This window comes from Lichtheimia ornata (assembly GCF_029851405.1).
Source record: "Lichtheimia ornata isolate CBS 291.66 chromosome Unknown scaffold00030, whole genome shotgun sequence".
Taxonomy (NCBI): Eukaryota; Fungi; Mucoromycota; class Mucoromycetes; order Mucorales; family Lichtheimiaceae; genus Lichtheimia; species Lichtheimia ornata.
Genome location: NW_026695350.1, coordinates 377575 through 393522, shown reverse-complemented (window position 1 = coordinate 393522; position 15948 = coordinate 377575). Strand labels below are relative to the sequence as shown.

Below are 15948 nucleotides of genomic sequence, written 5' to 3'. Positions count from 1 at the left end.
CGGTCATCATGAGCAATCGCAAATTTCGCGTTTGTCGATGCCAACCCAAAAAAAAAAAGTTTCAAGAGATTGGGGTTCATAGGTGGGATAGGGCTGGGGTTAGGGCTAGCGTTGGGGGAAGACTACGTTTACGGCAGCATGGTTATGTCAGCGTAAGGAAAATATAAAGGCGCCACTTGCTCAATCGCAAGCGATGTATTCCAGATGACAACAACGTTATAACGTTGAAAAAATGGCGTATGTCATGTATGTCCCCAGGGATAGCAGGCTGACTTGGATTTGATCAACCACCAAACTCGTGAGGACCACAATTGGATATGGAGTCATCATCATAATCCTTGGTAAGCAATCCTTGAACCTTGTAGCAAGCCTAAATTCATCACCCTGGATGACACGTTGCATGCTTGCACCCTTGGCATACCCAAGACACACGTGATAATCATCGTACGATTCACGTGTGGTACCAGAAGTAGCTAGTGGTAAATTTGTTGCCTTGAATGAGAATAACGCCGTGAAATGGTGTCGATATCCGTATGCATTCCTGATCGGTCTGCCAACATCATATGTTGTTTTATAATCCTTCATCCAGTTGCCGGTTGTTGACATCATCCTTCGTTTCTTCTCGCCAATAACGGTGATCGCCTTTGAAAGCTTGTTGTTGCTTTTTCATCTCCAGTATGAGAGATAATCCTCTTGGATACAGTTATTGAAGTTGGCGTAAAATGGCACATGATATCCTGAAACGGGTAATAAGAATCGGGCGTGAGGCCTCGTATTGTCATGTGATCCATCCTGTAGGTGTATAATGTAGAAACAACCATCGTATAATGGTTTGCGCTCTTGCATTTCAGCTAGTACCAGAATGAATGATAGACACCCCTTGAAAATAAGCCTTCGATCACGTGTATACATGTAATTGCTTGGTATGTTGCAAATGTCAACGCGCTGTTGGTTATAAAGTACGCCACGTTATGTTATCATGCGTTTCGTCCATGTCGTGCTTGCCTGTATGTTACCTTGCCAACCACCATTTACGGCGTGTGCATCCATTTCATCCGGCAGGTAAGGCATGGGAAATAAATACAAGGGAGGATTTGTTTACCATCCTCTTTTGCTCGATCCATTAGCAATGCATAATCTAATCCCATACTCGGTGTCGTGTTGTAACATTGTGTGTGTACGCCACTGAAAGTCAATGAATCCCGCTTACTTCGCTCGTTGCCATGGCGTCACATGGTCCTGTACCAGGATAAAGGTTACTACCATTGATCGATACAATGCCAATAAGCCGTTTTCTGTACGCATTTCATGTTGTCGTGCTTGCTTTACTCTAGAGCACCTGTTGACCCTCTTCACCTGAATCCTGTTACCTATGCATAATTACTGTGATCATGACAATGATGAAGAAAGGAATACATAACAAACAAATGATGCATGATAGTTCTCCATGAGGGGCCACTGTAATATGACTACAAGTATGTGAAACGTACCATTGGTTCGCTATAGATGAAGCAAGCACTGAAATAAAGAAAGACGGGGTATGTCTGGTGCAGCTATTATACCTTTGATGTGGTCACGTGCTTTATTTACTGCAATCATCATCATCACTGACGATGGAACTTTGCGATGGAAGACGTATGCAAATGATTTGTATTTGTACAAAAGTCGATGCCTTTATTCTTTATATTACATGAATGATAGTAAACATTGGCTACAGATAAAAGTGGTTGAGCAGGAGAGTATACGGGTGGGTAGCATTGGGAGTCTTGTCGGCCAATCAAATGCCGTGTTACAGAATGTCCTTCATTTCCTTGTGCACTCAAGTGCATGCATGAGCATTGTTTCTGCTTCGTCCACTCCACACGTTCTTGACATGCTGCCAGCAACTGGTGTTCGCATTACGATTGACCACCCAACAAGGAATGTGCAGCTCGATCAATTGTCAACCATCGTACACGATTGCGTTCAAACGCTTGTGTCAGCCCTTCATTCGAGAGCATCGCTACTTGCTAATTGTGGACAGCTGAATGACGCCATGAGCGATGCAGCAGCCACCATGAGTATTGCGCCTACTTCACCCTTTGGCTATCTCTGTGCAGGAAGAATCTTTTCTTATCGAGGACAACACGCGTCAGCTATCAAGATCTATGACGATGGGTTGCAACACGTACCAAGACTACATGATCAGTATGCGCAGCTCTTATCAGCAAAAGCGGTTTCACAACAAAAGATCAATACGCGTATCGACTTTTTCAGCTGGTTGCCATTGGAGATAGTGCTTTCAAACCTTATCCCAAGGATTTTCGATGGTCAGACCGTGGTCGATATTGGAAAAGAAGGACGTTACTTGGACGTGTCTCGTACATGGCGGGAGAGGATAGCAATGGCAGACGGTTTCACGTTTCGTGTTGGCACTTTCCCAAGGTCTTCGTCTAAGGGTTTATCAGCAAAGGAATATGACCAGCTATTGGATATGGCACCTTATATCAAGTCATTTGCTGTGTGGGGTCTTCATGAAGGAATAGCGGATCATCTAACAGGTGGCACCACGTTTACAGCACTGAAGAAATTACATGTTGACGGTAAGGAACGGGATACAGAAAGAATTCAGAGCCAACATCTTATATACCTGAGTAGGCGTTCATTCACGACCACTCATCAGATTGCTACCACTTTTAAATGCATTGGGCGCATCAATGACACAGCTCACTATGGACTATGGATACTCATGTACATCTGAAACGCCATACCGACTATGCGATTATCTCGAAGCATGTCCGAATCTGGCAGCGCTATCGATTTCAAATGGAGGATTTGATACGTCCTTTGTATTTTCTCAGTACCCAAAGCTCAAAAAACTGGACCTCAGCAATGCCAACGTATCGATGGATGAGGATACAATGTATGCATTCCTTCGACCGCTTCCTCAACTACGCCTGTTGAGCATCATACCCACGCCAAGTTCTTCCATCTTGCCAGCCATTCAACAAGCATGCCCATTATTACAGCAACTCGTCTTTTCAAATACGCTACCTCGTTTTCTCCCTGATATTGGTGACATACAAGACGATGATAGTGGATTACGTGTATTGGCTGTGAGGGATCCGGGAAAAAGAAAAAGATTCAGGGGCGATGATATGATGCGATACGTCGTGGAGCATAGTGATACTATTGAGAGCATCGACATTGGAGCCGGCTTTGAATTTTCATCAAGCCTCCTATTGCAAGAAGAGATGAACATCGAAATGACATTTATGCGACTGCGCCAAATATCGTATCCTTCCCATGTCGACGAGTGTTACATCCCTTTGATCGTTTGGTTACTACAGCATGCTCCTCAACTGAGATCAGTGGATACCATATATGGAGATTTGCAGGCGCCTGTTTTTCAAGAGCTCATGAACCCAAACCATCAACATTTTACGAGGATTGGATTAAAGGCAGATGGGTCTTCGCAAGAGAATGAGAAGCGCTTTATACAACACCATATCAGTTGTGGCCATCAATCGAACGTGGAAGTGATCCATATCGAAGTCGTGAAGCACTCGCTATCAGATTCATGGATCCTATTGATTACGCAACTTACACAATTGAGGCAGCTTGAAGTTTGCTGTAAAGGATCCTCGGTAATGGGTGACGTTCTAGTACCCTTTATCTCCAAGATCGCTTCTGGTTGCCCTGCATTGGAGCGCTTTACATGGATGTCGCCAGAATCACCTGTTGACTACAAAATTATCAGCATCATATCGTGTCATACCAATCTCAAGACCCTTATCATCAATAGCACTCATTTGAGTGGTGATCCATCGTCGCTACCTTCCTTTATACAACGTCTTCAACGCCTGCAAGAATTTCATCTCGACCTTTATTTGTTGGACGCTGAAATTTACGCTATATTCAAGAGCTCAACATTCGAATTCGTATACACACAGAGAACGAGGCATCACCACTAATTCGCAGGGGGGAGGATTACAGTAATCAATTAGCACCCATCCATCATTACTCGCATGATTTTCAATATAAAGCTGCTTTTCTTTACTACGTCATTGCTCACTGGTGGGGTATTGATAAATGATCAAGGAAAGATGTCAATCAAAGGTGGTAACATCATCGGTGATAAATCATGTTGGCTAGCTGATAGGCGTGCAATGGGATACATGATATCCTGGATGGAAGATGGAAGATGAACCAATCAATCATCTGTCATGCGAGTTTGATGCAGAGCAACGATACTTTCAGCTTCCCATCACCTCCCAATCCCAGCTTGCTACTTTCCCACTTTGTTCTTTTTCTTACCACTTTCATCATCATGTCTTTTTCCCAAAAGCCGATTGATTTCGTCAGCGAGTTGCCATTGGAAATTGTAGCCGAACACATTGTTCCTAGGATCATGGAACGCCATGGTCGAACCTTTAACCTACATGGGCGACAAAATTACTTTTCAGTGTGTACGACGTGGAGCAAACGGATCGCTGAAAACGACAAAAGCATTCGTTTCAATCTTGAAAGCGAGCGGTTGTCGCTTCGACTCGATTGGATGCGTGTGCGAGCAGTGGCCCCTTGCATCAAAACGCTTACTGTAGCAACCCGTAGCGTGAGATCCATTTTCAAGCTTGTGGAATATGCACACTTTTCGTCGTTGCGCAATTTAACAATCAAGGGTAAGGCCGTTGGTCATGTACTAAATGTATCCATCAAAACTCATATCCCTTCATATTCAGAAACAGGGTTTCACATGGCATGGATGGAACTACTTGGATCGCTCCCAAACCTAAGATACCTATCTATCATGTTCAAAGTGCAACCGAATTCACTGCAATTATGCGACATGCTCGATCAATGCACGACGATTGTTCAATTGAGGATTTCAATGACTGAAGACTTCCATTTCACCTCTTCGCTACATCCTGAACGCATGTATCCTAACATACGGCACCTTCAAGTTGTCTACAATCCACCAGGTCCTTCTAGGGATGTACGATTCATTGAGCATTTTCCTGGTTTGCGTCTGCTGGGATTGACGAGCCTTCCAACCAACCACGAAGCTGTGCATACGATTTTTCAATATTGCCCACACCTTCAGCAACTCTATCTAGGTGTTGAGCATCGTGCATCAGACACAGAGATTTCGCGGCTTCACCTAGACGACACACAAGGATTACGGCTATTATCGATTCACGATGTTTCGCTCAAGGGAAACCTTTTTGAAGACTTGATGAGGAACCATCACGCTACCCTTCAGTCGTTTTCATTGCAAGGCCGTTGTTTCATGTACTCCCCTATCGTGCGACGTGCTAACAATCGTGTGGTATTCAATCAGCTACGCTCCTTGCGATTCCCCACAATTTTGGGACAAGGGGGCATCAATATTCTTACATGGATAGTATCAAATGCGCCTTGTATCCAATATGTGGAATGTATGCGAGGAGGTGTACGAGGGGAAATCTTGAATGCATTGATTGGCCGTCCTCTGACAACAATTACTTTGGAATACTCGGAATTATCTAGCGATGTGGATGAGCAACGATTCCTTGACCATCATGTACAGCTAAGTACTGTGTCAACACTCCAAGAGCTCAAGTGCACTATCAACAAGCCATCGTACAGCGGTGATAATTGGCTATTCTCGATTCCACTATTACAGCAACTCAAGGTCCTGGAGCTCCGTCCTATATACAGTGACCCACAAAATTGTTCAAATGTTTTGTACTTTTGCATAAATCGTTTCCTGGCGCATTGCGATGCATTTAGAACATAGTGATGTTATACATCATTCGATAGCGTATCTAATTGGGCACACAATGCAATTCACGTGATCTGTGCAACATTGAAATTCATGCAGCTAGCGGGGAATCAATAGAGTCGATACACTTGAACAATTTTGAGGGGAACTAGAACATGTTTTATTAATACTTAGTATAGCCTCCTCTTGCTTTATAACAGGCTTCTATACGTCGTGGCATGCTTTCTATGAGTCTCTCACAGTATTCCTTCGTCATACACTTGTTCCAGGTATAGGAAACCCTTTCCCAGAACTCGGTCATGGACTTAGCAGGCTCATCATAGAGAAGCAACTTGCGTTTGAGCTCTGCCCACATATGTTCGATAGGATTGAGGTCTGGAGAGTACGATGGCCATGGTAGGACCTCAACACCATTATCCTGGAACCATTGGGTGGCTTTCCGGGACTTGTGCTTAGGATCATTATCTTGCTGAAAGATGATGTCATTCACTTCAAGGCCGTAATATTCCAATGATTGCTTGAATTCATCATCCAAAATGCTGCAATAGAGGTCGGCATTCATGGTTCCTTGAATTTTGGTGATAAACCCGGGCCCTGACCAACAAAAACAGCCCCAGATCATGATGCTTCCGCCACCATGCTTATATGTATGGATAACATTGCGTTCACGTAATTTGCCATCAGGATCAATCCAAGTCCAATGAAGGCCATCACTTCCCAAACGGTTCACTTTTGTCTCGTCGCTGAAAACAACACGTTTCCAGTCCTCTACAGTCCAAGAACGATATGCTTGCGCGAACCGGAATCGTGCATTGCGACGCGATCGGGTCAATGGCAACACATTGGGCTTCTTAATTGCGGTGTAATTGAGACGCTTCATTTCACGACGAATCGTTTCAGCACTTGGGGTCACCTTGTTGGGGTAGGTAGCTCGGAGCTGACGGCTTGCGTCTTCAACACTCTTGTATTCGCCAGTTACGAGTTTCCGAATGACAACACGAATGTCATTGCTTGACATTATGCGCTTTCGACCAGCTCCATTAGGTTCAATGTCGACATTCAGGTCCTTTCGAATAGCTCGAATAGCTCCAAGGGAGACACCAGTGAGTGTAGAGATTTCGCGGTATGGTGTACCTTGTTGTAGAAGATGTTTCACATCCTCTTTCTTCTGGTTACTGATTGGACGCATAATAAAAGTTACTTATAAGTGAAGTCGAAGGGAAAAGGGCCTAGGCCATGCTCAAGGCAGTAAAAACTTTTATTAGTGGCTTATCAATAACATTATAAAGAATAAAGGCTCCACATGTTGTAGATGTTCATTTATGTAATATTGGTGAAGTACCCTCAAAATTGTTCAAGTGTATCGACGCTATTGATTCCCCGCTAGCTGCATGAATTTCAATGTTCCACACATCACGTGAATTGCATTATGTGCCCAATTAGATACGCTATCGAATGATGTATAATATCACTATGTTTTATATGCATGGCAATGCGCCAGGAAACGATTTATGCAAAAGTACAAAACATTTGAACAATTTTGTGGGTCACTGTACACCAATCATGTCTACCTGCTCAAAACACTTCTTCTTCGCATCGCACGTGGGTGTATATCCCTTGAAAAGTTTACGTTGATACTTCCCCTTTTTCCATTTGATGGAGATTGGATTCTACCATTATCTGAACACCCGCATCTCAAAGTCCTAGTCATTGCCTCCATGAGACTACCCCATGGGATGTTAGCTACTTTGGGTCATTTTCAGCACCTTGATTCGTTGCATCTCAAGCTCAAGTACTTTGACCGTGAAGGCATTGCACAATTGAAGCGTAAAATACCTGGTGTAGCAATTCGAACCCAAAAATACACCTACTGATCACCCATCCAACAACCAAAACGTTATCGCATCCCTGCTATCGACATCCTTTGTCATTGATGCATTCAGCTTTATTGTGGCGATCACTCCTTGCTCCCTTTTTTCCTTGCATAATAAAACCTTGCTTTGTTTCATCAACTATCCAACGTCATTCCATTGTTTCCTGTTTGCTTAAACATAAGCGCATTATCGTGTAGCAAGCAATAGAGCATTTATCATTTCACGCATGTGTATAAAGCGGTAAGAAAATAGAGTCATGCATACAAGATGATAAACAACCTTGTGTAATAGGTCCTGCATGTTGTTATTTCCATTGTACTCATCATCCATTCCCAGTGATGCTGTGATGTCCTTACCAATTATCAGTTAATCATTTTATTGTCGAAAACTTGAAAAAGCTACCCTACCACAGCTAACTAACAAGCAATACCCATCATCCACCAGCATACAACCCTTGAAAATCTTACCATATCCCTTCTGCCATCATCCAACATGCATAGCTCCCAAGGTTACCTCAATTCCCACCTCATACAAACGTACCACGTTTACTGCGAGAACCTTTATAAAAGACTTGAGCTCTGCGAATAGCGATACAAAGTGGGCATCGTCATACCATGACTCCAATCCAACGGTACCACCAGCAAATACAAGCGTTTGATGCCAAGAGGTGATGAAAAATTGAGATGAAGGCATGCTTGGAGAAAAGCCTTTCGAAGTTCGCGACCATTCGTTCATCATCTGGGTGCTGGTGATATCGCTTGGTAACCTTGGACAAGCCTGTTGAAGGTGATAAGCATCAGGAGCTGGAAGCAAACAACCCTTGAATGTACCATACCAACATTGCCTCCCACTTTTCTTGACGTACCTCGGCTTGTAGCTATCGCAAAGTGTATTGATGCAAGCTTGTGTGAAGCGTCTCGTGTGTTGGTAGCAGATTTATGCTGAAGATTAGCGTTGGGTGCTCTTGGAGTTGCTGTTCAAGATGACCAAGCTCAACACCAAGATCTTGAGCGCAATGGAGGAACGGCAATTGTTGACAAGCGTATTTTAGCAAGGTGTCTTAGTCGAAATGTAAAGCTGGAAACTGGGTGTATTAAAATAAGCTGAAACACGTACAGGCAAGAAGCCGACACGCAAGGCGATGACGCGCGTAACCAGGAGACGAATGTTGACTGGCAACCAATCTGATGTGGCATGGCGAACGTGGAATGTTGGCAAGGAGCACAAAAGGTAAAGCTTTTAGAGAAGGTCGTCAAGTAGAAAGTGGTGTTGTTGAAATAAAAGGAGTAAAGGGGCTGTGTTGACTGAGAGCCAATGGGTTTTATACTTGGGCGGGGCTAGACTTGGCACTGGTGAACCTCACCCTTCTTCCCCTTCACAATGACACGCTCTATTTGGGACGAGTTTTACCAGCAGCCTACACTCGCAGTCTCCACTGAGAAATATACAAAGCTTCTTCACGATTCAACATCTCAACTTCACCAATCCCTTGAACCCATCTTGTCAGCTTTGGATCGGCGTGCTTTGGCATTCACAAAGCTTGCTAGCTTTGAATCGGCCCTTCGCGATGCCAAGCTTATACAACAACTCTCGCCTTATTCAGCACTTGGTTATTTATGCGAAGCCAAGATTTACAGCGAGCAAGGAAAACAGCATCATGTGATCGATATTTGCGGCAAGGGCCTGAGTATGGCTGATACCATGGATACGCACTATGATACATTACGACGACTCAAAGAGGATGCCGAACAACGCCAAAACGTATGCATTGACTTTGTTACTCAGCTGCCATGCGACATTGTTGTCATGACCATCATCCCAATGTTTACCGATTATTGGTGTTTGCAGCCATTTACACCATGGCCGTACTTGCATGTATCTAATCAATGGCGTGAACGTGTTATTCAGTCGCTGGATGGATTACGCTTTATGACTGATTGTGAGGAAATGGAATACATGGGAAACGATTCGCAAATCGCCAAATTTTCTCGGCATGTGATATCATTGAACATTGGACAATTTACTAAAGGGACATGGCTTGGTGATCTAATACGCAATAATGACTTTTGCTCATTGCATGAGCTATTGATTGATCGTAAGTTGACATTGTATTGGTTTTCTATTGGGTTTATATTTAACGCTTGCCCTTTAAGACTTCACAGCCGATTGTGTGGATCACTTGGTTTCGTCATTCAGGTCCATCAGCACCACTTTGACCCATCTCCAAATTGTACGTCCAAGTGGGGTCGTGTTACCCATAGGCGACGTTCTGCTCAACTGCTCCAATCTCGTGTCACTCAAATTGTTTCTCGAGTCCGTTGATGATATCAGCTCGCTTCCAATGATGACATGCACCACTTTGACGACATTATCCATTTACACAGAAAGGGACATTACCTATAATGAGATCATGGCGATTGGAAAGCGTTTGCCATCACTCAAGAAGCTTTCACTTTCTCCATGCAGCGACATACAATCAACACGTGATATTCTGGACTACTATCCATGGATGAACAGCCTTACACTTTACAAGGAAGCTATAGGCTTTGAAATCACTTTGTCAGACCAAGGCCCTATGTCTAAAGAGAATGGGATTACGGATCTTGTTATCATGATGACTCATCTGGACGGTGCTTTCTGGCAGTCAATCAATTACGTACTAAAGCAGCATCAAATGACACTTGAACGCCTACAATTCGACGTGGAACTTGGATCAGAGCCTGAGGATATCTACAATGTTGATTATCGTCAACTGAAAAGACTTTGCCTTGATAACTCCGGGTGGTGGATACCGCGACATGCACCCATGCTTGAAGAATTGAAGATATCAGCTGAAGTGCTTACTGCCAACTCCTCTGTGCTTGATGTGTTCCCCAACGATCTAAAAAAGCTACATTTGGAAATTGCCGATACACATGACGCTGATCAGAAAGCTCTCATCGAACGATACCTGCTCCGGTTTATACATCATCCATATTTGAAAGAACTCGTTATTGATTTCACCACCGCAAACGACGTCGACAACATGTTAAGTGCAATTCATCAACTAAGTCAGCTACGACACCTAATGGTCCGCTTTCATCATGTTTGGGATCCCTGCCAAATGGAAAGGTTTATTGGTGGGCTTCTGAAAGGCTGTCGTCATTTAACCTGCTTTGAGATCAACTGCATCAATCCGCCATCCACCGAATCAATCAACGCTTTGAAACAGCTCACCCATTTGGAGAAACTTGCATTTTCAGTCTTTAACACCGAAGGGGAGAGCGACTTTTGGTATGCCGTGCAAACGTTTTCGCAACTCAAATGCATCGAGATCTATCGAGAAAAGCCAGGCAACAAGGATGATATTCGACATCTCCAAGGACAACGGCCTGACTTGAGGATTACCGGCAGCAATGGGTATGTTTCCTTTTGAAGCCTTACATTTGGATAATCCCTTGAATACCCTCTCTCCAGCTTTAACATTACTAATAAAGCTCTTTGATACCTGCCATGTAATCCACTGCCATGCCTCATGTGTAGGAAGAGGAAGAGATTCACGATTCCCAATAACGCTTTTTAGGCTCACACCAGCCAATAGTAGTTCCTCATCAATGAGAATACTCCTAGGCTGTTACTTAATACGACATGCCATTCACCAACGTACCATAGACAAGATTCAGCCAAGCCAAAAGTCATGGCTTCTCATCTTTATCTTTAACATCAGCACTTTTTCCAGCATACTTTCCGTAATTGAGCGATGACGGCTTCATTAATGGTATCCAGGTGCTACCATACACAGCTTTGGGTATATCGTAGCATGCTACAGTAGTATCCATGGTATCATTGTGTCACTTGAAAGTTACATTTCATACATAGGACATTGAATCACTCTTATACCCAATCTTACAAATACACAATTTTCAATCCATGTAATCAACAATTTTCCATGATACGCTAAAGTAATGTACTACATTGACATTCATCCACTTGTTTATAGGCGGCATTGTTCAGGATATTCTACATGTTATCACTTTTGCTGCGTACACAAATACACACCATCAAAGAAAAAATACATCATTCTATCATGAGCCTGTATGATTGTCACTTGTCTTGCATGATTGCAATTCTCCCCTGGAATGCGAAATCGTTAGGGTGTTAGCGTTTCTTTGGCAGCAGCGTCAGAGACAGCTTACCCCTGAGGTGCTATTATGCCACGTCAACATAAGTGCAATCCATGAATGGTGGTCCTGGAAGATAAAAACATGATGGATTAGCATAGTTGTACAACCACACTTTCCATATTCGGTTCTTAACATGCATGCCAACAGCTTGATAGCTTTATTGTAGCTTTCTGTGTACGCTATTTTATGTATTTCATTTGATGTCACATCCATTTGAGAAGGATCGTGAGTGGGGTTGGTATGGGTAGTTGTGGTGTGTGCGCTATTTGCAATGATAAAAGGATGGGGATGAATGGTGGGCATGGTTACACAGCACCTGGATAAAGCGTTTCAGCTCAGCAGCTCCTTCGTCAGCCCTTCTTTTGTCACCACGCACAACTCACAATGCCTGAATCCAGATGGGAAAGCTTGTGCCGCCAACACAGCATTACTGTCGACCACTGTGAACACGCCATCCTCATTACCGAGTTGACATGCGCTATTGGAAACGGGATTCGTCAATTGTTACAACAACTCAACGATCGTGCCGTCAGCTTGACAGCCTGTGTGCAATACGACTTGGCTCTTCAGGATGCAGCTATCATGAGAGAAATGGCACCTCGATCCTGCTTAGGCTATTTACGTGCATGTAATGTATATTCGAGCCAAGGAAGGCAGTGGGCAGTCATTGACATGTGCAATCAAGGATTGGCTGCTGTGGCACACGATGACCCTGGTTATCATCAATTACAAGCTATCATGGATGACGCCAAGGAAATCACCAGCAGACGAGTCGATTTTCTTAGCAAGTTGCCATTAGACATTGTCGCCTGTAATCTTACGCCGAGGATCATGGATTCCATCATGCCATTCAATTCAAACAAACGATCCCCTTTGTTTTATGTGTCCCGTGCATGGCATCAGCGTATTCTCCAAGTGACCGATGGATTGACATTTTACGCAAAGACGTCCAACATTGAGACGCTTACCGAAGGACATCATCATCTTTTACGTTTTTCACCCTTTGTGACGAGATTGGATGTGCACGGCAAAGTAAATGGGCTTGCTTCATTTTGTGCACGTCAAGGAGGACCGTCGCTTTGCGATTTGTTTACACGTGGCAACTTTACAAAACTCACGACATTGAATATCCAAGGTATGTATGTAAAGATGGGAGTAAAGGGATATGGTAATTCAATAACTCAACCGACACCTTATAGTGGATGGTGGATCAAAGATTCTTTTTCCTACAAGACTAAAAAGTGCATTGGAAATGTTGGGCAGTCGACTCAGACACCTCTCCATCATCAGGAACAAGGATTATTCAACATCGCATGGATGCAGCGTCAATCTCAGCGACATTGTCAGTTGCTGTGACAACCTCGTTTCCTTGACCATTGAGAGGATCCCACTTACGTTATCATCGAATATCGAGTGTACAGAGATGCGCCATCTGAGGATCATTCAAGAACCACCTCGTATCACATCCCAAAATGGGTTGATTACCATGCTGACGATGTTCCCATTCTTGACGTTTCTCGCCATCAATCCATCACTCGAGCCGAGTATACTTGCTCAGATTTATTATCATTGCCCTTTGCTTGAACAACTTGTATATTGGGATAGTGATCGTCCATGTCGTGATACACCGACAGCGACCACCACAACCACCAGCAACAACATCAGCAGAAGGATATGCGTGGCAAATCATCAATTGAATTTGACAATGGAAAGCATTGCCTTGTGTATGATCCAATATGCAGATTCCCTTGGCAGCTTTGAATACCAGGGCATGTTCTCCGATAATGGGGATGATCGCTTAGCGTTGACGATGTTGGCATTTGGTTCATTCACAACACTACGCGTTATCAGCTTCAACGATGTCGATGCCTCTTGTATTCCTTTTTTACTATGGGTTATCCAACATGCTCCTCACATTCAATCTATCACGCTACACGATCCAGCAATGGATGCTTTGGTGATCGACGCCATCATACACCTCGAACATGTCCACACCTTGAACCTTAAAACGCACGATCCCAGAACGCTTTTGCCTTTTATGAAACATCATGTTCGTCTCGGCAACCGATCCACATTACGCCATATTCAGGTGTCAACTACAAACACCATGTGCAACGCGCTTTGGTTTCGAGAAATGGCAAATCTTCAGAACCTTGAATCATTTGAGCTCTGCATCCCCAAGCGGATTCTGGATACCTTTGCACCCTTCTTCGAACAAATGGCAAGAGGATGTGAGAATTTAAAATCGCTAAAGCTGGTGGCAGATGAAACAGCGGATGGATCCTCCATGCCTACAATTGAAACATGCGTGATCGAAGCATTGATGTCATTTCACAACCTCAATCGGCTCACTCTCCATGCATCCATCATTTCCGATAGCAGCTTGGTCTTTTTGGCAAAGATGAACAATTTGCGGCATCTGGAGTTACGCATCAATCGCTTTATTGATCCTATTACTATGCGTCGCCTGCGAAGCGCCATCCATACTGTAGTCATTGAACCATGGCGTCCACAATAAAATCAATGCCTTTTATATCAAATGACAACATGCTGATGTTTGTACATGTGCTATTTATGTCATCATCATGTATACTCCCAATATCACACCTTTTACTGAAATAAAAACCAAAGATCCGGAGATAACGAATGAAACATCAAAGGAAATGGTTTAGGACCTCAGATGATACCCATACAACTACGAACTTTCAATGACAAGAAATGTGGTAGCATGAACACATACATCCGGATTGCCCTCATCTCCCTTACCTTATCGACCATCTTCATCACATCCATTATGCTCACATAGAAATGCCACGTATATATGTGACAAATGCTTTCCTATGTGAGTAATGGGGCTTAAAGACAATGAATGTTTGTATAGAACAATGTGCCACCAAACAAAGCTGCATGGTGTGCTCCATGTCATCTATCCCCATCATCACAATGACAAGGGGTAAACAAAGGCAACAAAGGCATGTCTTTTATATGATCAACGTGGTGTACAGCTTTCAATCAATAGACAAGTAATCGGTTCAAATCCTATTTCATGTTCTATTATGTATCAGGGGAAGACCACTCACATTAAATGCTATCCCAACTTTTATCATTAAGAAACTTCCGCATGGAATAAACAAAACATACACTGAGACCGCCATCATCATCATCATCATCACCGAGCAAATGATACTAGATCTTTTATCCGACCACCGGTCAGGGTTAAAGCAGTATTTTAGATATGCCACCTCAATCAATTTTTTTACACTATAAGGATCAACATGTTGACCATAAGCCAGTAACATTGATCGTTAGGATTTTATGTTGATCCATTTTATTGTCACAAACAACAAGCCAACGCTGATACAGATAGCAAAACGAGGGGTTCCGGAGAGATCGTACCATATCCATTATACCATTCTCCACACATACAGATGCCCACATTGCTGCATACGCAATCACATGCGCGCTGAACAGCCTAATCCGTAAAATCCATTGTCCAGATATACATAATCACCATCGTCATCATCATCATCCCAACGGAACACAGCCAATAGAAAAGATGATTGATCAAATAGCAGAACCACCCGATAACGTCTCGACAGAAACCATTGGAATACGAAAATTGGTGCTTGAACAAGTAGCTGTTGACGATCGATATTGACGCGTAGCTTGAACAAATAACCGTCCCTTGGGCCTTACCATGTGCTCCTCCATATTAACCCATATGCCAACTCCTGTATGATTGTGAGCAGCTGTGGAATGCATACAATTTGTTTTTACCCCATATCCTCGTCACGTACCGTTTGATAGTAATAGCAAGCGAACAAGGAAAGCAAAGACGCGTAAGCAAGAAACGAATGCCGACTGAACAGAAAACGAATGGCAGTTGACGATTGAGGAATGTCCACAAGGAGTAAACGTAGAGCTTTAGAGAAAGGCGACAAGTATAAAAAGTAGTGCTGTTGCGGTGGAGTAACAGCAGCTTACTGAGAGCGGGACTTGACTTGCCATGGCAACAAGGCAGCCCAAGAAAGGAAACCGTATCTATGCAACGAAAGATAATAAGCAAACCACGCATTATAGCATAACCTTATAGCTAGTTTCATGGTAGCTTACCGTATGGAGGCGTAAATTGGTACTCGTCTTTGTCTCCATGGTCAGTTGGGGTCAA

The 15948-nt window shown here is 43.5% G+C and overlaps 6 protein-coding genes across 6 annotated transcripts; 5 read left to right on the top strand and 1 right to left on the bottom strand.

Moving 5' to 3' along the window:
• Nucleotides 1-1831: 1831 nt before the first annotated feature.
• Nucleotides 1832-3953, top strand: O0I10_006735 (uncharacterized protein; the record flags this gene model as incomplete). Its single annotated transcript, XM_058486760.1, has 2 exons — nucleotides 1832-2582; nucleotides 2638-3953. The coding sequence occupies 2 exons, from the start codon at nucleotides 1832-1834 to the stop codon at nucleotides 3951-3953; spliced, it is 2067 nt and encodes a 688-aa protein (XP_058342582.1).
• Nucleotides 3954-4309: 356 nt separating this feature from the next.
• On the top strand, nucleotides 4310-5758 carry O0I10_006734 (uncharacterized protein; the record flags this gene model as incomplete). The annotated part of the gene is made up of 2 exons (XM_058486759.1): nucleotides 4310-4661; nucleotides 4722-5758. The coding sequence occupies 2 exons, from the start codon at nucleotides 4310-4312 to the stop codon at nucleotides 5756-5758; spliced, it is 1389 nt and encodes a 462-aa protein (XP_058342581.1).
• A 148-nt stretch (nucleotides 5759-5906) lies between these two features.
• O0I10_006733 (uncharacterized protein) lies at nucleotides 5907-6932 on the bottom strand (the record flags this gene model as incomplete). Its single annotated transcript, XM_058486758.1, has 1 exon — nucleotides 5907-6932. The coding sequence occupies one exon, from the start codon at nucleotides 6930-6932 to the stop codon at nucleotides 5907-5909; it is 1026 nt and encodes a 341-aa protein (XP_058342580.1).
• A 322-nt stretch (nucleotides 6933-7254) lies between these two features.
• On the top strand, nucleotides 7255-7617 carry O0I10_006732 (uncharacterized protein; the record flags this gene model as incomplete). The annotated part of the gene is made up of 1 exon (XM_058486757.1): nucleotides 7255-7617. One exon carries the CDS (start codon nucleotides 7255-7257, stop codon nucleotides 7615-7617), a length of 363 nt encoding a protein of 120 aa, XP_058342579.1.
• Nucleotides 7618-8997: 1380 nt separating this feature from the next.
• Nucleotides 8998-11032, top strand: O0I10_006731 (uncharacterized protein; the record flags this gene model as incomplete). The annotated part of the gene is made up of 2 exons (XM_058486756.1): nucleotides 8998-9712; nucleotides 9771-11032. 2 exons carry the CDS (start codon nucleotides 8998-9000, stop codon nucleotides 11030-11032), a joined length of 1977 nt encoding a protein of 658 aa, XP_058342578.1.
• Nucleotides 11033-12164: 1132 nt separating this feature from the next.
• On the top strand, nucleotides 12165-14298 carry O0I10_006730 (uncharacterized protein; the record flags this gene model as incomplete). The annotated part of the gene is made up of 2 exons (XM_058486755.1): nucleotides 12165-12915; nucleotides 12980-14298. 2 exons carry the CDS (start codon nucleotides 12165-12167, stop codon nucleotides 14296-14298), a joined length of 2070 nt encoding a protein of 689 aa, XP_058342577.1.
• Nucleotides 14299-15948: the final 1650 nt, after the last annotated feature.